Raw genomic sequence first — 20964 nt, 5'->3', positions numbered from 1 at the left:
AATGAACTCTTTTAATTCTCTTTTTTCTTTCTTTCCATTAACATATATTGTCTTTCCTTACATGTGTTCCTTGTTTTCATTTCCTTAAACATTTAACATGTCATCCTTAAACCTGTGTGTCCTTTTCAAATCCACATATGCTTGTTACATTTTCCATTGCCATAACAACGCTGATGTTGATACGTGTACACATGCACGTCATATACAGTGCTGTTGGGGATTTCCTGGTAGAGGACAAAACCAAGGCACTGCTGAAGTTTGATGGTACCATTACCTGGATTCCTCCTGCAATTTTCAAATCCTCCTGCCCTATGGACATCACCTACTTCCCATTTGACTATCAGAACTGCTCAATGAAGTTTGGCTCATGGACTTATGACAAAGCCAAGATTGACCTTGTACTTATTGGATCTAAGGTCAGTGATAGGGACTACATTTGGGTTTTGTCCGTTTACAGAATTTAATCTTTCTTTTCCGAATAATGCGGACACTCACATAATTAAGTGACGAATGCTTTCAAATATCTGATGTTGATTTGAGATAGCTAAGATTTGAATTCACAAACTGTCAGCGTGACGTTAGCGATGATTTTGTCTATCAAATATACGTTGAATTTGACTGAATGAACATTCTGAAAGTCACATCCATTTTAGATTTTATTATTTTTCACTTTCATGTTTTAATCAATTCAAAATAAAATTGAAAAACTACATCAATCTTCAAGCACGTAGAAGCTAATTTGCAAATAAAAAAAAAAAAAAGAATTCAAAACATCTTTCAAGCCAAGTTTGCAGTTCTGTTAAAACTACATTCACGGCATCCACGTTAATCGAAGGCTACATTATATACCGGTAGTGGTAAGAATAAATAAATAAATAGTTTTAAGATAAAATTAAATGTAATTGTTTCAGCTTTACTGGATATATTTGATTATAAATAGCAGTATAAAATTACAAAATATGTTGTAGACTTTAATTAAGGATTTCTTTGTCGTTACCTAAAAATAAATAAATAAAAATGACTGTAGGATCAAAGATTTAACATAATAGATGCAATGAAATAGTCTGTACTTTCAAGATGTCATTAATCAATGTCAGATTTCCCAATAGTTTATGAATTATTACATATTTATATTGTGTATATTCATCTACAAACTACAGCTTTGTTTCCATCATTTAGGTCAACCTCAAAGACTTCTGGGAGAGCGGTGAATGGGAGATCATTGATGCTCCAGGCTACAAGCACGACATCAAGTACAACTGCTGCGAGGAAATCTACCCGGACATCACTTACTCCTTCTACATCCGTCGACTGCCACTCTTCTACACCATCAACCTCATCATCCCCTGCCTCCTCATCTCTTTCCTCACAGTGCTGGTTTTCTATCTCCCGTCTGACTGCGGAGAGAAGGTCACGCTCTGTATCTCCGTCCTGCTCTCCCTCACTGTATTTCTACTCGTGATCACCGAGACCATCCCCTCCACATCTCTGGTCATCCCGCTGATTGGAGAGTATCTGCTCTTCACCATGATCTTCGTCACCCTCAGCATTGTCATTACGGTTTTCGTCTTGAACGTGCACTACCGCACCCCCATGACGCACACCATGCCCGGATGGGTGCGGACAGTGTTTCTTAAAGTGCTGCCGAGGATTATGTTGATGCGGAGACCAACTGATGAAGTCAGCAAGGCTGGAGGGTTGGAAAACAGTGGGGAGGCAGGAGGAGCTGGAGGGGGAGGAGGAGGCGGTGGAGTCAAGAAGAGGAAGAATAACTTGACACAGGCAAGAAAGAATTTCTTCATCCTTTTGTGGATAAACATGAGTGTGATGTCACAATTTGTCATACAGAGAAAGCCCTACCAAATGTAGGTCGTAAGATGATGTGTTCTACATTCAAGGAAAACGACAGAACACTTTTCTTGTGACTGATGCATGTCTATCTTTAATTCTATTTTCTACTCTGAATACACTGCTTACTCCCACACTCCAAACTATTCGTGTTTGCCCTGACCAGGATTTGAACCCACTGACCACTGCGGCCGCCACCTGCATTGTCTACAATTACATTAAATTTACATCAACTTCAGTGCAAAACAACTGTTGAAAATGACGACCAGCTTCAGCTCTTCAGCCTGCCCGAATTTAATCCTTCACTCAATCTGCTGCCAACTTTGGGTAGATGTAATTCACTTTGCTCAAAATCCACAGCTGCTCCATTGAGTGGTTTAGGGAAAAGACCCAACATTTTTTTTTTGTGTGTATGATGTTTGACAACACCGAGTTGTCCCCACAAATAACACAGAGATTCACAGGTCCATAAGAGAAATACCCTAATGAATGATTCCAAAAGAAGAAATATAAAGATACTTCACTAAGTTTATAAATAAAAACATCAGCATCAGTCCATGAATGATTTGTCTATATTGAATGTAAAATAGATACTGTGAAATAGAAGAAGAAAAAAGGCACTGTTACATTTTTGTAAAACACTGATTCTGATGGTGTGTTCAGAACAAAGTTAGGTTTCTTCTTGCAGGCAGCAATCGAGCTGACTGAGCTTGACTGAAAAGTAAATCTGCATCCCCATCAACGTAAAACACGCATTTGTTACATTGTTACACAGACCTCTGGTAGATGCCAAATGACGTCATAAATGTGATTTGTGGGTCACACCTTCGAAGACCTCTGTGGTGCATGCAATAGTAAAGCAGTTAATGTATTTGTACTATCAATAATTTTTGTATGCCTTTACTCTTCTCAGAAGTGTACACTATATCTGAGCATTTGATAGCGTACTGGCTATTACATAAGTTATTCTTCAGTCTCTTCACAGTGCTTTAAAATACTACAGCAATTAAATACCATCTTGTTATCAATTTTCCTGTTGGTTTAATGTACACAATTTATTTCTGTTTACAGTAATAACGCAGAGGACAAACCCTCATTAACCAGAATGTTGGAAAGAAATTTCTTTTTGAAAGATAGTGTACAATATGTTCTTTGGAATGTATTATTAGATAATTACCAAGAAACTAAACTTTGTTTTTATCATTGCTGTCCAGCAGGTTGGTGGCGGTTCCCTAAATTGTCTAGAGATTGGGGACACCACCATGTCCTCCATGGAAGGTTGTGCTGGGAAAAAATGCTCTTGGCCTTGCCAGCACGGGCAGGAGAGTCCTGAATCACCAACAACTGTAAAAACGACACGTCAGATGAGTCCACAGAGCATAAATTCAGTGGTGGCCTTCTCTGTTGTGTCACCCGAGATTAAGCAGGCCATCGAGAGCGTCAAATACATCGCTGAGAACATGAGGAGCCGAAACAAAGCCAAAGAGGTTGGTTGTTGTCCTTAGCAGCCCAAACAAAGTCACATCTGTCATGTCTATAGAAATTTCGAGCCCTATTTTGGTAGACTGGTTCAGGGCATAACTTCATTTTCATGACAGCCCAAGTCTAGTCTAGCGTGTTTGGCGCTGTTGCGCCCATCTGGGTATTTTGGCATCATTTTCCGTACAGGGGCAATGACCTTTGTGTATTTGTATTTTAGGGGGAAGAGCTAGGTAAAGTTCATTTTAAGTTCACATTCCTGTTTGGTGTAACTACTGTACTGTATAATGTTTTTAATTAAAAAAGGTGTCGATCATGTCCTAGTGATAAATCTAACAAGGGGACTTATCATTCTCATTTTACAGTTGTGTTACTATTTTGGTCATCTTAAGCAATCGAGAAAGTATAATTTTCAGAATTTCACAATTACATCAAATGTGAAATACATAATTCCACTGTTTGAACACTTGAAAAAAATTCCGTAGCGTTTTATGGGCAAAATATACATGGCACACAAACCCCATACATAATGTATGAATGCAAAAACACACCCTGAAGAGCTCTGCTTGATCTCAGAACACAACATTTGCAGATTACAGTTTGCCCCAAAACAGAGCAATTGTATTATTTATATAAACACTACTTGGAATTCAATAATTTTCCTTGCTCACTCTTTCAGTTAAAAATGCAGCAGCTATAAATGGCTCACAGGAGACCAAACCTCTAGTATGCAAAATGCTATTCATCATAACAACTTTGCTAAAGCAGCTCTATTGACATTATGATTTTCATTGAAGCAATGTCTATTAAGTTGGCCATTTTCAGTGAAAAGGTTTAACATGCAAGTTATTTTTAATACCGCTGCTGAAATCTTTTCTGCTATTTCGTTTTGCTCCTTCACTGACTCAGGTAGAAGACGACTGGAAGTACGTCGCCATGGTGATTGACAGAATCTTCCTATGGGTGTTTGTGACTGTGTGTGTCCTGGGGACCGTGGGCCTCTTCATGCAACCTCTTTTTGGATTTGTCTCGTAACCCCTCCTTAATCAGGGTTTACTGCTCCCATGATTGGACCATTCTAAAGAAATGATCCATTTGATGACAAAAAATGTACTTAGAAAGCACTTAATGATTGGCTCGTTTTGCTTTTTGCCTTTTGCAAAGAGCAGCACACATTTTAATGCCTTAATTTTATGCTTATTAACACTGCATATTATTTTACCCCATTTACTCCCAAATTAATCCCATGGTATAAGAAGGCTTCCTCATTAAAGTTTTATAAATGCTTTCTAAACAAGGCAATTTTCCATTATAATCGCTGCAAATCATGAATGAAGCGGCTAATATCTGGCTTGTTTTAGCTATTGCTGAGCTTCTGTACTATTCAACTTACATAAACTGCTTGTGCGGGCACTTGGCAAAAGGCAACCTTATTGAAGATGGGGCAATTGCTGATTACAAAAGCTACTGCCATTTAGAAGTTGCCAAAAGGCAAAACAGTAGGGCTAATTATTGGAGACACTTGTTTTAGGTCAGCACTTGAGTTTTTGAAACAATGAAATAAATAATTTTGAAATAATACTTCAAAAGACAACCCCCTACTGGCTCTGTTGATCATGTGTGTATTTTAATGCTTTCTTTAATTTATTATATAAAACTGTTTAGAATCCCTTGCGAGGGAATTCAATTTATACTCTTCTGTATATTTGTTGTTGCATATCACACCAAAAAACACATCACATACCCGCTGGCATGCTGGGAGAATTGTCAGAGTAAAGTTAAAAATCTTACTGCTGGCGCTGGGTGTCGGTCTCTGAGGGCTACTAACTAGACTGCATGTTCCCTCCTCCAGAAGGCCTGATTCAAATGATCAGGACTAATATTAGGCTCCTACAGAGCTTGTTGATGAGCTGATCATTTGGTGTGTTGGAAGAGCAAAACATTTAAAGTATGCGAGCTAGTGGCCTTCGAGGACCTGAGTTTGTCACCTGTGAGCTGGCGTATGGATTTAATGCCTTGCTGAAAGGCACTTTGACAATAGCCAGGAGGCAGTCTAGCATCTGTCGAACTATTCCTTTTTGTCTGTAGCAGCACTTGATCCACCACACATTTTTAAAAACTCACATGACACATTTTATAACATTCTTTTGTTACTTAATGGGTTTTGGGCCCATGTACATCTTGCAATGTAATGCTCAAGTGCTTACACTGACTCAGCTACACTATAGACCCCTTTGATGAGAACCATTTTCAGGGTGTGTGTTTAGTTTAGAGGAACAAGAGGAAAACAAATGGAGACAGACGGGTTGCTGGTGAAGCGTCTTGCTAACCCTCAAGTTTCTCCTACATGAAAATCGTGTCAGTCCTTTAGTCTCAAGAGAGAGAACTAGTTTCAAATTATGTTTAAATAGATGTCAGCAACCCTGTTGTGTTGATTTAGGGGTGCGCAACCTATTCTCTGTAGATAAAGTGGACCACGGTGAAAAATAGATTTTGAATTATTTCAGAGTGAATACTCCCTTACAACAACTACGCGTCCCTCCCCGGTGACTTATTGGAATGCATCATACTGAGTCTGATTCATTAAGCTGCCAGCGGTGAGAGACAATCATTCACACACCCATCGCCTTTTGGAGTCATTTTCATAAAGAAATCAGATTTGTGATGTACTAGCAATTAATGAATAAGGACAGGCTGTTTTTCTTTTGTAATTAGAAACCATGTGTTTCTAAATGTTCATTGTGATTAACGTTCCACATGTTAATTGGTTTGCCCCAGTAAATATTTAATCCAATCTACTTGGTTGGTTGCTCCCAAAATAACATTGCATTTGTTCATCAAGAAATTGTTTTTAATTCAGTGGTTATTAATTCTTGTTTTTCTTGCCACTTTTGATTATGTACTTTTGATGCCTCGTGAGAGGCATCATTCAGAATTGCCATTAATGTATTGTAATAAAATGTGCAGTTCTGACTGTAGGGACTCAATTTAATTGGGCCTTTTTGATACAATGTATTAAGGAGTTTATAAAATGGGATTTGCCTTTCCAATGGTTTGACTCTGAAATAGAAATAAATGTAATATTTCATCATTGTGATACATTTCTTGTTCACCTGTACCACTGAGAAAGAGTGTGGTGGGTATTCAACGTAAGCATTCATTGGAAGGAAGCTTTAGCAGGAATGATAACCCATGTGGAGCATTCATGACTCAAGAGTCATTACAATTCCAACATTGCAATATTTCACACGCACACACAATCTCAAGAAAAGATGCAGGGTAAGAAAAAAAATCCATCAATGTATGTATGACAACTACTGTTGGGATGGGCTGGGTTTTGGTCATGGTCAAAGCTGACCACTTTGGCACTGCAATTTTGTTTAAGTTTCAACAGCAGAAGCAATACAAGGAAAATGGCCGCCCCCCGAGACGATAAAAACAGGTGGATATTTTTGTTGAATTCTTATTCCGCAAATGCTGTATTAATCAGAATGTCATGTTTGGACTAGATGCGGTGCATAGAATCTTATTTTTGCTAAGCATATTTTTGACTTGACCACTCTTTTAAGTGCAAATTAGAAAAGCATTTATTTTCATGTTTTCATGATTAAAATCAAATCACTTTTTTTTTCTCGACATTGTGCTTGCATTACTAGTTGCTTTTCCCTCTTGCTTCCATTAGTTTAGGCTAAACTGCTAGTGATCATGTTCTCAAAATGAAAAACCTAAATTATCTGCCTCTTCTGAACCAAAAATGCAATAAAAAAAGCTGTTTGCATCTCTGTTCAACCATCATTTTATTGCATGTACAGCGTGCGGTCAACTGTCAACTTGAATTAAATGAGACTTTTTTCCTTAACAATATAAAATGTACACTATATTTGGAAAACATAGACAATTAACACATTTATTTTAAGTAATTACAGAAAAAAAACCTTTTAATATATTCACACCAGTGCGAGGCCTTTTATTGGTCGAGCAGTTTTCAGGTACACAACTGATAATGTGTAAAATGGATGAAGAACATCATGGTCGTTTTGAGAGCCACCCCATGTTGTTCTGCAAACACATGCCCAACACTCTGGTGATATTTTTTCGCTTATATGGGGGCGGCGCTGAGATATCAATTTGTTTGCAGGATACTGGGGGAGGAAAAGGTAGGATAAGAAGAAAGCTGGAGATGCAGTCCACAGTCATGGCGAGGTGTTAACTTTGATGGTTAGCTGAGGCAGAAAACAATCACATTTTATATCCATTGTTTTTCCCTGGCACACTTGTAATGGAAGAGTGGGAGGAGGATGCAAAGTGAACTTCTGGAATTGGTTTGTGATTTCATAATAAAATTAAGCCTACTCTATGTAATCGTTTTATATTCTTCATTGCCTACCACAAAGGGGCATGATAAAATTGTTAATGTAACATCTGCTCAGATGTTATAATTACTGTGTTCTGTGATATTTGCCATATTTGAAGATGTCACAGTTTCAATGCCCAATTCTGATTAACGGAAAAGTTACAAATGAAATAGGTCTGCCACAAAGAAATATTCAGTCCCTCCTTAAGCCCTCATGTTTGTGTGTCACAATGATCCTATAGGTAAGTTGTTTGGAGATCTAAGAGCCTGTCGGGGTCACCATGGCAAACGGGTCCTAGGGGAGGGACCAGAATTTGCTAAACGTTTCAGATTAAAACATGGCAGGCTTCTTTTTTAGGCTCTATGTATTGATTCTCTGTCTGGCCAGTAGGAGAGTTCATGGAATTAGCCAAATATTACGGTAACTGAAAGATTTGCCTGCAGGTTTGCCAACCAGTTATCAGCTTTGACGGCCTAAATCACTGTGGATTGTAGTCTAACAGAAAGAATAACACGTCTCACATGTAAAACATGAAATAACATAAAATAATCTCTCTCTATAATGTTTTCCCTCGAAGTGGATAAGAGATTAGGTTTTCAAAATGAGATTTTTTTTAATACCACATTAAAAAAAAAAAACTGTACTGGTTACTTGGTATTGAATGTTACATTCCATGTTGAAAACAGGCCAAGTGGAGCTAATAAGCAATATTTACTATGCATATATTCAGTCTCTATGTTAAATTAAATAAGGTCTGATGTCGCTGTACATGTAAGTATCAGAGAATATTTTCCACTTTAAGTCCTGCTAAGTGAGTCATTTCTCTCTTGAGATTGTTTCCACAGCTTTACCCTCAGGGTAAACTTGTGGTTCAATACACTAATTCAGAGCTAAGTGATACAATGCACTAGAATGTTGACATAGTATACAAGATCTGTGGGACTGCTCCTAGGAATGAAACCATACCGTTGTTCACAAATATCGACTTCTATCCTAGAAGTCTATGCTTTCCCATAATGTCCTTGTGTGGTTCATTAACTTTACTCCTCTATATTTCCCACAACTCTGCTTGTGGTGGTTGTTCTTAAAAAATGGGCACCAGCACACTTTCCCACTATTACTCAGGCATCTTACCAGCCTCTAGAATTCTGTTATACAACCTGGTCAACTACTCCACCACCACCTCTCCAAGATGCTTACTGGCACAAGTGCAAATATTGGGCAAATGTTACCTCTCTACTACAGCTGCTTCTGGCCACCAAAACAACTGGATTAGAAAATCAGGCCCATCTCTAACATTTTCAAAAAATAATTGAAGCCCCTCTTCTTTTTTCTTCAGCATTGCAGGATTTCAATCTAGTGGCTGAGATGTTCGCAAGGTAATTGTTATTTTTCACAGTAGTTCTCGCTTATGAATAGCACCAGCAGCAACATTAGCCCGCGCCCGACATGCAGTTTTACTGCAGGCAACTAACTAAAACTGCTTATCTTGCTAGCTCTGTGTCTATAATTGTAAAATTTGTCATGCAAAACAGTCGCAAAGATGTTTGCCAGACATTCGCCAACAGTTTTAATAGCCGCCATCTTACTGCGAAGAAATTTTTAACAAAAAAAAAGAACAATATACAAAAAACAGTTTGCAACCATTTAGGAACCCTGACGAAATACCAAAATTCGTTATGTGCTCAAACACTTGCAGATCAGATACGGGCCTTATTAATGTTAATAAGGGTACATTGTTATGCTCAGGTGAATCCATAAAAATTTCATAAAAAAATCATGACAATAAAATATGATTTTTGTGAGATATCTGCTTGTACGCAACTCAGTTTGAGTCAAGTTTCACACATTAATGTCGAAACACAACAATGTGGTTGTGTGTGTGAGTTGTACAGGAATGATTCATCTTGTGGTTCCACTCCCATCTGCTGTAAGCTCTAACTTAATCAGGAGAAAGCAAGAGTCCATCTCCCGTTAGAGATCAACACGACTTGTTTATGAGTCTGCCGACTGCTAATTTGATTGCTTAAACAAACAACATCCAGGCCTGTGTTGTCCAGACTGTTGGTTGTGCATAAATTCCTACCAAGTGTCAGTCTCCGTTGCAGCGTCCCACATAGTTTCATGTTTCTTGTGGACTTCACCTCCAAATAATGACGTCTTACATGAAACCCTTTGTTTAGAAAAGGACAACATTACATTCATTAAATTAATATTCACATCTGCAGATCATTATATAGGGAACTGGAATTGTATTATTTACTATACAGGTTAGCTAGATGATATTCTTTTAATAACGTTTTAATCAGGGCTGGGCAGTTACCAATACGAGGTATCAAGACAATAGTTTCAAAGTATCGAAGGCTTGGATAGTCTCTGATACCTGTTACCAATATCAGTCACTGGCACCCGATGTGTGCCTGTTGCCTATAACAAAAAGAAAGGAAATTATGTTTTGGAAGGGACTGTATGTGCATCACCTTAATGTTTCTTGCTAAAATCACAAAATTGCAAATTGTCAACAATTGTCAACAAAAGGAATGTCAAACATTTTGGATCACAAATTCCACTAAATAATATTTGAACAAACTGTTTATACTGGCCTTTTATTTAAAAATGTGTTATTCATTAATTCTACATAACTATGATGTAACCCGCTACAAAGAATAGATAATTAGAAACTCCGGTTAGAGCGTGAAAACATGTCACATCTTCTTAACTGCCCTGAGGGAGGATGCACTGGACACAGTGGACAGCAGGGTCATCTCCCCATCCTTTAACGGGCCAGCCCCTTTCCGCTGCCTCCTCCTTCGACAGTGCGCGTCTCTTCACCGGCACTCACTTGCAATCGCAAAGAGACGCCCGGTTTGGTCACAGAACACCGGCACGGAGGGTTTCCACAACATCGGAGCGAAGGCGTGTTGTTCTCGCTGCCCCCGTGGATTCAAACTGAACGTCAAGACAGCGGATACTTCTGCTTGCAGCAGAAATTGGAGGACGTAAAACCGCGAGTGTTGGTCACACGCACGATGAAGTTTGCGCTGGTCGTGTTGTGGTCGCTCCTGACCGCTGAGAAGGTCGCTGTACAAGGTAAGAATGTGCATGTGCAGCTTTGACAGTGCGACGCAACATCTTGGCATTTCTCATCACCTTACATCGTCAAGTCCCTTTTTTTTTTTTTTTGTTAAGTAAATAAAGATTATGTATCTTTGTTGCTCTTTACAGTCAACAACTACAGGCAACTTACCCAAACACATTATTTTAATAAGTAATATTCAATATTTGCATTACATGCATTCCTTTTATATGAAATCAGACAATGTTACGTTTAACGTACATGAATTCCCACTTCAATGACCTTGAGATGGGAAGCACATTTTTTTCCTGAATAACTAGTTTAATGACAGGTAACAGTGGCACGGCACCGTTTGACAAAAGTAGTAAGAAAAATAAATCATTTATAGCACAACAAAAGGGACGTGTATTAATTTGTATCAATTCGCTAAAGTCACCACTTTATCCTCAGTACCCCTACTTTACAGGTAGAACAAGGAGTGGAACACTGAATTAATTTCCTCAAATGAAGCTTAATGCGTTTCCAGATAAGGGCCCATTAATACTTTGATGGTCACTGTCAGTAAGTTATTTGTGTTTTTTTTGTTTTTTTTTTCTGCCAATAAAAGATTTTGAACAATCATCTGCACATTAGAGGCCATTTGTATACAATAAAGTACTCCCTGGCATTGAAACTGATCAAGTTAATCATTGCAAAAATCCTGTCATTGTAAGTGCACAAAGCCATTCATAATCAGATGCGTGTTAGTATTTACGAGCAGATTCAAAAGATAAAAAGGGAGAACAACAATATGAAACAGCCTCAAATCATTTGGTGTACACAACAAAATGAAGGGCTCCCTTCTATGTTCCCATTTCTCCTCTCAGTGGTACATCACACTGAGGCTCAACAAAGAGCAGATGGTGGCAGGGTGATGATAAGACTGCTACGCATTCAAGACCAGTGGTGGGTTAAATACTAGGGAGCGTATAGTGTACACACATGAACAAACACCTTATTATGAATGTGAACCATATATACACGCACACACACTAATGTACCATGATTTATCCTCAGAGTGTCAACCCTCCCCTGGTAACACCGGCTGCAGTCAAATCAATATGGTGCCCTTCACCTCTGTGCTCAACCCCCACCCAAACCCCCACACACACGCGCACAGTAAAATAGATCCAGGTGAGGGAGGAAGCATTTTTTTTTTTTTTGCTCTTGTGAAGTGAGATTTTTGAGATATGACTGCGTCCAGCGGTGGACACTTTTCAGATGACAGAGTTCTGCAGGCATAATCTCTTATTTGGTGCGTGATAGTAGATCTGATGCAATGGAATGAAATCCACCTGAGACTAAAATCAGCATGAATTTATGATCAGATCAGACACGCAAACATACAGTGAGATGGCTTTGAATACACCCTATAATTTTGGGATCGGTCCAACCTGTGAACGTTGGACTGGCCCGATAGTCCTGAAACCTTTTCCTGAATATTGATGCCATGTAAACGTAGTGCCTGAAAGCCGGCTGGATATCTTTTGTGTTGAATAAAAATTAGACATTTGCAAATATCTGCTTTGGAAAATAATAAAATTTTACCTATATTCTGACATGACTGTAGACACAGTTTCTGTGTTGTCTACTCTGACACCCCTAACTATAGTTAACTTCCCTTTGCATTTCAATCTCTTGGCCATGTCGCTCTCAGACACCAATAGGAGTTTGCTGTGGGTCAAATCATCTCACTCTTTGCTTATCGTCTCTCTCCACTCGTCATCTGCTGATGCATGTTTGTCACTGTGCTGCAGTATGATGCAGCAATGTCTTATACCGTTGAATATTCAGAGCACTTGGGTTACTGCTGATTTACTGTGGCATCCTGTGTCGTGCTATTTCAGGGCAATTACTGTGTAGTGCTGCTAGTGTCCAGTGAATCTGTCTTCTGCTTGGAAGTGACAGAGAAGATGTTAGCCTCGAAAGGAACAATGATCTAAACCACAAAACAACAAGACAAGCTATGCTAACCAATCACATATGGACAATATAGTACACAAATTACAATAATGCAATGCAATGTAAACTAACTAACTAACTAACTAACTAACTAACTAACTAACTAACTAACTAACTAACTAACTAACTAACTAACTAACTAACTAACTAACTAACTAACTAACTAACTAACTAACTAACTAACCAACTAAACCCCCTTTCAAGAATTATATGCGTCAATAATACAAACAAACATGCAAGGTCAGCTAATTGAAGACTTAAATTGGCCACGGTTTTGAATGTGAGCGTGAATAGCTGTTTGTCTATACGTGCATTTCTAATTAATCCGGTGACTTGTGGACATTGCACCATGCCTTCCACCAAAGCTAGCTGGGAAAGACTCACCTTGTTTGTGAATCTTGTCCTCAACGAGCACTACAAAAAATGATTGAATGGAAGGTGTTTGGCAAGATACCCAGGCAAAGAAAACCCTTGCCAAACAAATCATGTGAGTAGGACACTGGAAAGCAGTCAGTCCCCATCCAGCCAACTGTTCATTCTCTGTACCGCTAATTATGGTTTAGGGTCAAGTGCATGATCCCAGCAGACTTTGGCCAAGGGCCGGGAAACACCCTGAACTGATCTCCAGCCAATTACAGAGCACAATCACAAACAAGAATTCACATTGACACATATGGACAATATAGAGACAATAATTCATCAACTATGAATTGTTTTGCAATGTAGGAGAAAACTGGAGAAATCCCACTGAGAAAGACCATGTGCACCCCACATAGCTTGGATTTCCCACAACCACTGAATGCAGCCACAAATAGTCTACCTGTATTCAAAAGAGGACACACGATGTGTTTTTATCTGTTTACCTGAAGGATCTGACACTTCTAAGGTCTCTAAAGAAGGGGTGTCCTGCTCAGCTTGAGTGTCACTCTCTAAATGACTGTTACATCTCGTGCCTGACTTCACTGAGCAACTCAACTCTTCTCCCCTAGCAATGCTTCTGTCAGAGTTGATCATGTCAGTATGATCATTTTGTCAGCCTTGGGACCTTAGATGCTTCCACTCGGCCATGACCAGCTGTCAGAGTTGACAGTTTGGCTGCGTCTGTCTGGCACTGGCACTTCCTCACCATCGCTTTCCCTTTACTGCTGAGGAATGCTGTACTTCATGTCTGTTGTGTACAGGTTGATTGTCTCTAGTGTTCTGTGTCATGTGCAAAATGGCACAGAAGGAATAACGTGAGATAATCGTGATCGCCCATTCAAGTGCTTTAAGTAAAGGAGCTGTATTCCCTTCATGCTTGCCGTACTTCATAGGATTTGACTGAGGGCAGGAGTTAGATTAGAGCAGGGGTGTCTGTGGGTACCAGGCACCCCCGAGGACGACATGGGTAGCCTGTGGGTGTATTATAAAACTAGCTCACCAGTGACTTCTGTCTTTTTTTTTGTGTTGCATTCTTTTTTTAGATTCCGTTTATTTCTTCTGTCCACACAGGAAGGCTGGAGCCAGAATCAAACCCTCCACGTCTGAACTGTGAGGTGGATGTGCTAAACAGTGGCGATCCTTACTTTGTTTATTTAAAAAGAATTTCTTGATCAAGTTATTGTTAGATGGCGGAGGTCAACATTCCAGCCATATGGACAATACGTAAAATTACTTTGCTTTATTTTAGTTTTCTTTTTCTGCTTCCAGCTCAAGATGACTTTGTGTCGTTGGCCGAGTTGGAAGACGCCTTATTGAGGAACCTCTTCAGAGGTTATCAGAAGTGGGTTCGGCCTGTACAGCATGCCAATGACACCATTACGGTGCGCTTTGGACTTAAGATCTCACAACTGGTGGATGTGGTGAGGACTCAACACATGCAACTACAGTGACACAATACGTTCAGCACTTATTTTTCATCAATGTAAAAAATCTATTCGGCTTACTGTCCGCAAGTTGTATTAAGTGAGTACAGAGGTCAAAACTGCGTAAAGGTCGCAGACTACCTGACCTCAGGTAAGCATGGTGAGGCCTCATTAACACATTGGTTACTATATACTCATTAGAGGAGCAGGTACAGAGTTAAGGAGGTACAGCTTAAGCCCCCCTGAGAGATCCCACTACCCTCACAGAACCGCCACTGAATTTGATACTTCTGTCATGCTTCTGAGCTTTCTTGCTTTTCTTTGGTGACACTAATGAGGCTCCAGTTTCCAGTGATACTGTTCTCATGCATTTTCTTTAATTTATATACACAGCTGTAGCTACTGGTATAGCCTCAAGCAAGCTGTGGTGATGCATATGTGCGTGAATGCAAGAGAAGTTACTTTATCCCATGAAAATTGTATTTAATCAAAGTCAACATTTCTTTGGCTCTCATTTCCTCATACATTTTTCCAGAGAAAAAGAAACTGTGTTCCCTTTGTTCCAACAGGATGAGAAGAACCAATTGATGACTACGAATGTCTGGCTTTGGCAGGTACAACACCAGCCTAACGGAACGCTAGGCTTTGTGCAGTAATATAACTTTTATGTTACTGTGTTTTCAATGTATACTTTCTTGATGAAATGATACTCAATGTGTAGGAGAAGGTGGTGATGAAAAAGGCAGGTTGCAACAATATATAAAGTAGCTAGTCTAGGCTTGTTTAACAATCACATTATGGTTGAGGCCATAATAAATGTAGTCGATTGTCATTTATAACAAGAATTTACATTCTATGTTTAATTAGCGCTGCTAGAATGAATCCATTTTGTTAACCAATTAACAAGCATGCCATTGCTCATAAATTTACAGTACAACCGAACAACTCTCCGCTCTCCATGGTGCTGAATAATCTGCTTGAAGTAAATTAAACTGCAAGAAACACCAAATCATCTGCAACATCAAACCAATTCATAGCCTCTTTTGACTTGTTTAAGTTTCTGTAAATGGTTTGTGTACCGATGCACTCGCATCTACTTAATCAAAACTGATTTTTCAGTTCTAAACGGTTTTCATTAAACCCCTAGTAAATCATTTAACCAACACCACTCAACCAACACTACTGTTAATCACTAAAATTATTTGAGATCCTCCAGATGTAATTAAGGTAGAAGGTTAATGTCCAGCCAGTGCCAAGGTACCGACACACAATCCACATTCCGTTTACAATACAAATACCGTTTTGTAGTACACATTGCCTATATTCATGACTTTTTAAAGGAATGGGTCGATGTCAAGTTGAAGTGGAATCCAGATGATTATGGAGGTATTACTTCTACCCGAGTACCTTCAGAGACTATATGGCTGCCAGACATTGTTCTGTATGAAAAGTGAGTGACACAATATTCTTTCTTTTTTGGCTCTCATTTTGTCTCAATGATATATTTTATTCCATCCCTTTCCCATTAATCACTAGCGCGGATGGTCGTTTTGAGGGTTCCCTGATGACTAAGGCCATTGTTCGGTGGGACGGGACGATAACATGGACCCCGCCTGCCAGCTACAAATCCTCTTGCACCATGGATGTCACCTTTTTCCCCTTTGACCGCCAAAACTGCTCCATGAAGTTTGGCTCCTGGACTTATGATGGAAACATGGTTGATTTGGTTCTGGTGGATCATTATGTTGACCGCAAAGACTTTTTTGACAACGGAGAGTGGGAAATACTCAATGCAACAGGAACGAAGGGAAACAGGAGGGACGGGGTGTACTGGTACCCATTTATAACTTATTCCTTCATCCTCAAGAGGTTGCCCTTGTTCTACACCCTGTTCCTCATCATCCCGTGCCTCGGTCTGTCCTTTCTTACTGTGCTGGTCTTCTATTTACCATCAGATGAAGGAGAGAAACTGTCACTTTCCACATCCGTTTTGGTGTCCCTTACTGTCTTCCTCCTGGTCATAGAAGAAATCATACCTTCATCCTCAAAGGTAGACTGGCTTGAGGAGTTAGGCTGGTACAGTAAATACAGAATTGTATTATCAATTTGTAACCAAACAAAGGCTAGTTAAAGCTATAATCACTTGTGGCACAAATTGTTGTATCAGTGGGTGGGATAGGGACTGGGTCAGCCTGTGAATAGCTCAAATCTGTGTAGAATTGATGCTCTTGATATCTATATTGTTTTGTTTTTCCTTTACCCCAGGTGATCCCTTTAATTGGAGAATACCTGCTATTTATTATGATCTTTGTCACCTTCTCCATTATTGTAACTGTTTTCGTCATTAACGTCCATCATCGATCCTCTGCAACCTACCACCCTATGGCCCCCTGGGTGAAGACCCTTTTTCTTCAGAGACTGCCCAGGCTGCTGTGTATGCGGGGGCATACCGACAGGTAAAAAAACAAAAACTAATTGACTTGTTATGTTGTCATACATACAATAGTATAGTAATTATGACATACTGTGCATTGTATGCATTTCTTATAGATACCACTTCTCAGATACTGAGACAAGTAGCCCTGAGCTGAAGCCACGTCGAGGTAAAGGAAAGAAGGCGACTCCTGGACAGCCGCGAGGCAAGGAAGAGGAGAATCAAGCCTGGCTTGCCATGCTGGAGAAGGCCACACATTCTGTTCGTTACATCAGTCGTCACATCAGAAAGGAACACTTTATCCGTGAGGTGTGTGGCCTTGAGGGACAATTTTGGCGTAATGAGTCTGGTTTCACTGACTGTCATCATCTCATATAATAATAGCGATATCCACAGAAATGTTTAAGATTATGGCAGTAATTGGGTCTTCCTATTCATACAGGTTGTGCAAGACTGGAAGTTTGTGGCTCAGGTGCTGGATAGGATTTTCCTGTGGGCCTTTCTCACTGTGTCAATATTAGGCACAGTCCTCATCTTCACACCAGCTTTGCAGATGTACTTCAGCTCACCTTAAAGAATATATACTTGCAAATACTGTATTTTAGAATTCCTGTTTTTCAGAGTTTCAGAGTTCAAAGTTTAATAAAACTCACTCATAGTTTTTTCTTTTACCAATAATTTAAGTACATGCACAAAAGTGTGCAAACAAATAGCAATAGGCAGGTACTCCTTGCATGAATGGTTTTACACAGCCATTTAAATACGGCACAATCACAAAGCATTCATCAGTAAATTGTATTGTGTCCTATATACAGCATGCTTGACAAGGTGATTGCACTCAATACTATGTAATTATAATAAAGTTGTTATTAAAACTTGTACTGTCATTACTGAAAATGTTCATTAAATCACGAGTTAAAAATAAATGCATGATGTTATTTCGCCTGACTGTAATGCTATTGAGTGACCACTAAATGGCAGCAAATACGTCCATCCAACCATTATCTGGATTTTTTTTATCCTCACGTGGGTCACAGCCTCTCCCATTTTATTGCATTAATGACCAATAAATTATAATTACAGATTTTATAGGAGATTGTAGGTGTTCCTCTCTGATAAGCAGCAGTCAGGGTTTCCTAAATTACATTCCTTGTCAAAGAGCAAATAAACTGTTGTGTATCACTGATGATAAAAATCACTCTTTAATCTGTCTACCTCTTGGCAAACTGCCCAGTCTTTTTTTAACAATAAGTTGCAATTGTAGTAACAAACTGGGGGAGCTGAAAGTCTGAGATTTTGATATGGAGAGGTGCGCATGCGCACGACCTAAAGCTGTACATTTACTTTCCTCTGCCACTTTGCAAGGCCAATGGTGGCAATGAATTTGTATACTTGTAATACTGCATAGTGTGCATACTACAACAGCGTAAAGTTCAGCAGTCTGACACACATCTCAACCTGTCTAGTTCTTATTGGTTCCTGAAGGTGGACACGAGCAATGACAGCAACATCTTCAAAAGGCTCCCACTGCCCCTACAGAAAACGTGAGTGACTATGACCAAGTAACAGTACAGTCCAAGCCCCAGACCTTGAAGCCACCCATCCAACCATTATCTGCACTGCTTTTATCCTCACAAGGGTCGGTGGCGTGCTGGAGCCTATTAGATTCGACTTTGGGTGGTAGGTAGGGAATATCCTGATTTCGTTCATTCAACATTCACTGTTCACACTCCTATGGAGAATTCAGAATACTCTGAGAAAACCTACAGGGAGAACATGGAAACTCCACAAGGCTAAAGCCTGGAAACATACCCACAACCTCTGTACTGTGAGGTTAAAAGGTTAGCAAATACTGCTCATGTAATAAAGCAAAAATATAGTTTCTTCTTAAAATAAATGCTAAATAAAAGTACAAAATGCGCAACGTCATAATTTTATCACTTAGCCCTGAAAGACATATTGTGACGGACCCTCGTAGCTGCTTGCCACGCAATGAGACAGACACCCAAGAAGCCTGCCCCGCTTTCAAGCTCAACCTCCATCTCCGCCACATTTGTTCTACCGTTTATATTGTATCACACGCTCGCTCAAGTGAAATGAGAAAGGAACATATCATCATGCAGTGATTCCATTCAATACGTTGACTGAAAAGATTTGTTTGTTTGAAGCGCCCCTCCTTCATAACAAAAGTGCAGTAACACACTTCTCATCAACTCTGATGTACTTTTAATATCATCAGTGCGCATGCACACCTGGGTACCACTTATGTGACCACTGGCTATAATAGATGTTTAGGTGAGAAAATAGTCTAAAGCAGGTGTGTCAAACTCATTTTTTTTTTCACGGGCCGCGTTGTAGTCATAGCTTCTTTCGGAGGGCCATTATGACTGTCAACCCAAATAAATGTATGAGCACCTCATATTATATACAGTAAAAGCTACAAAACAAACTGACAAATAACTCGTTTTCAAATCAGACGAGTAAAACTGGTCAAATATTAAAAAAAAAAAAAAAAAGATATTAAAAGTGAAGACAATTTGCAATTCTAGTAATGACACGAATTTGATGCACAATTTGTCTTTGCTGGCCAGATAAAATGATGTGACAGGCCGTATCTAGACCCCGGGCCTTGAGTTTGACACCTGTGGTCTAAAGTGAAACACAAAAAGTATAGTAGCAGTGCAAATAAACAGGTACACCGCACATGGAGAGAAATACAGCACACGACAAATGAACCAAATTTTCACATTCAAGCAAGAGTCCCATCCCTGCAGGCTGAGCTGAAAAGCCATCTCTTAATGCAAGCTGATAGCAGTCAACATACATATATAAGACTGTGCAAAGACTGGACCCGGAAGTACACATGTAAAAAGGGAAATGAGGAGAAGAGAGTAAGGGCTGTATGTACAAAACTACTATAGCAAATGAAAAGAAGAGTGATAAATAGTGAAAGAAGCGCTGCAGGCGATCTTCTAGTGGTTTTAAGGCGCTGCTGCATCGGCTGCGTACTGACAGTTCAACATGAACAGAATGGAGAGGTGAGGGAAAATAAACATACAGCGTATAGACAGATTGAAGGCAGATGGGGAAGGACAGAGAGGAATCAAGAGATACATGGAAGAAGGGAGAATGAATGAAAACAGAATCGGAGAAGTTTTCGGCTAAGTGATGACAACATGGACTACTTATATAGTACCAATGGCCCATACACGTGAAAGTGGAATAGCGGCAGGTATAAATCAATGAATTGGCTGTGGTATCACCTAAAACTTTGAACCGTATTTCGCAGGCACAAAGGTGGAATAGCTGGAGTGTACAAAGGCAGATTTCCTGGAGGAATTTACACCAACCAAGAAGGGAGCAGCACTGGTTTTATGGAGGGTTTGGATTTTCCTCAGGCAAAAAAACTCCATGGGACAGATGAACATCTGTACAAAGCTTGAGGGTGGATTACATCTTACCTTGGAACTGGCTCTTATTGAATGTTGACATTCGATGACGGGTGCCATATAAAAGAGAATAGACTTTTTTTTTTTTAGCTTGTCCCTGTGGTTCAGGTGGTTGCTCATTTTTGAAGACAGACCTATGAAGAGACTTTTGTTAAATCGTACACTTGCTTACACACATCAGTGGTGGTCATGGCGATGATGGTGTGCCATTACTTTAAAGTTACTTCTGACAATGACAATGTTTCAACAACCTACCACAGCTGGGCGACAGAAGAATGCGATCAAAGTTGAATTCAGTTGCAGGATGATTGGTTGAACATTGGTACGACGGAGAAATATTGCTGGCTACAAATGGAAACATACTCAGTGACATGGAGTGAATGGACCAGGGTTTATTGAAGAACTTAAAAGATAGACTAGCGGCTCGACTAGGGACAAGACTAGAACAGAACAGACTGGAAACAAGAAGACATGAGAT

The 20964-nt window shown here is 39.6% G+C and overlaps 2 protein-coding genes and 1 long non-coding RNA gene across 4 annotated transcripts in view; 2 read left to right on the top strand and 1 right to left on the bottom strand.

Annotated features, from left to right (window-relative positions):
- Positions 1 to 4965, top strand: part of chrna6 (cholinergic receptor, nicotinic, alpha 6) — a 13714-nt gene extending 8749 nt beyond the window's left edge. Inside the window, exons 5-8 of the mRNA XM_088373067.1 lie at positions 209 to 416; positions 1180 to 1782; positions 3063 to 3335; positions 4237 to 4965. Coding sequence (XP_088229193.1) covers positions 209 to 416; positions 1180 to 1782; positions 3063 to 3335; positions 4237 to 4362 — 1210 coding nt within the window. The 3' untranslated portion in view covers positions 4363 to 4965. The remainder of the gene's footprint in view (positions 1 to 208; positions 417 to 1179; positions 1783 to 3062; positions 3336 to 4236) is intronic.
- Positions 2478 to 20964, bottom strand: LOC148398983 (uncharacterized). The gene is made up of 3 exons (XR_015857918.1): positions 20742 to 20964; positions 20499 to 20620; positions 2478 to 3192 (listed from the first exon to the last, which is right to left on the bottom strand). It is a non-coding gene; the product is annotated as an uncharacterized LOC148398983 (long non-coding RNA).
- Positions 10390 to 17960, top strand: chrnb3a (cholinergic receptor nicotinic beta 3 subunit a). Of its 2 annotated transcripts, none has more exons than XM_088373069.1 (8): positions 10390 to 10772; positions 14449 to 14600; positions 15173 to 15217; positions 15944 to 16053; positions 16140 to 16653; positions 17004 to 17059; positions 17154 to 17346; positions 17480 to 17960. In XM_088373069.1, exons 1-8 carry the CDS (start codon positions 10712 to 10714, stop codon positions 17609 to 17611), a joined length of 1263 nt encoding a protein of 420 aa, XP_088229195.1. In that variant the 5' UTR covers positions 10390 to 10711; the 3' UTR covers positions 17612 to 17960. The 2 variants fall into 2 exon arrangements, with proteins under 2 accessions (XP_088229195.1, XP_088229194.1); XM_088373068.1 differs by having other exon boundaries at positions 10396 to 10772; positions 16869 to 17059; positions 17480 to 17957.

The sequence above is a fragment of the Syngnathus floridae genome, chromosome 4 (assembly GCF_059516105.1).
Source record: "Syngnathus floridae isolate MCC-2025c chromosome 4, RoL_Sflo_1.0, whole genome shotgun sequence".
Lineage (NCBI taxonomy): Eukaryota > Metazoa > Chordata > Actinopteri > Syngnathiformes > Syngnathidae > Syngnathus > Syngnathus floridae.
Note: the sequence above shows the minus strand (reverse complement) of the source record. Positions and strands in the feature narration are given on the sequence as shown.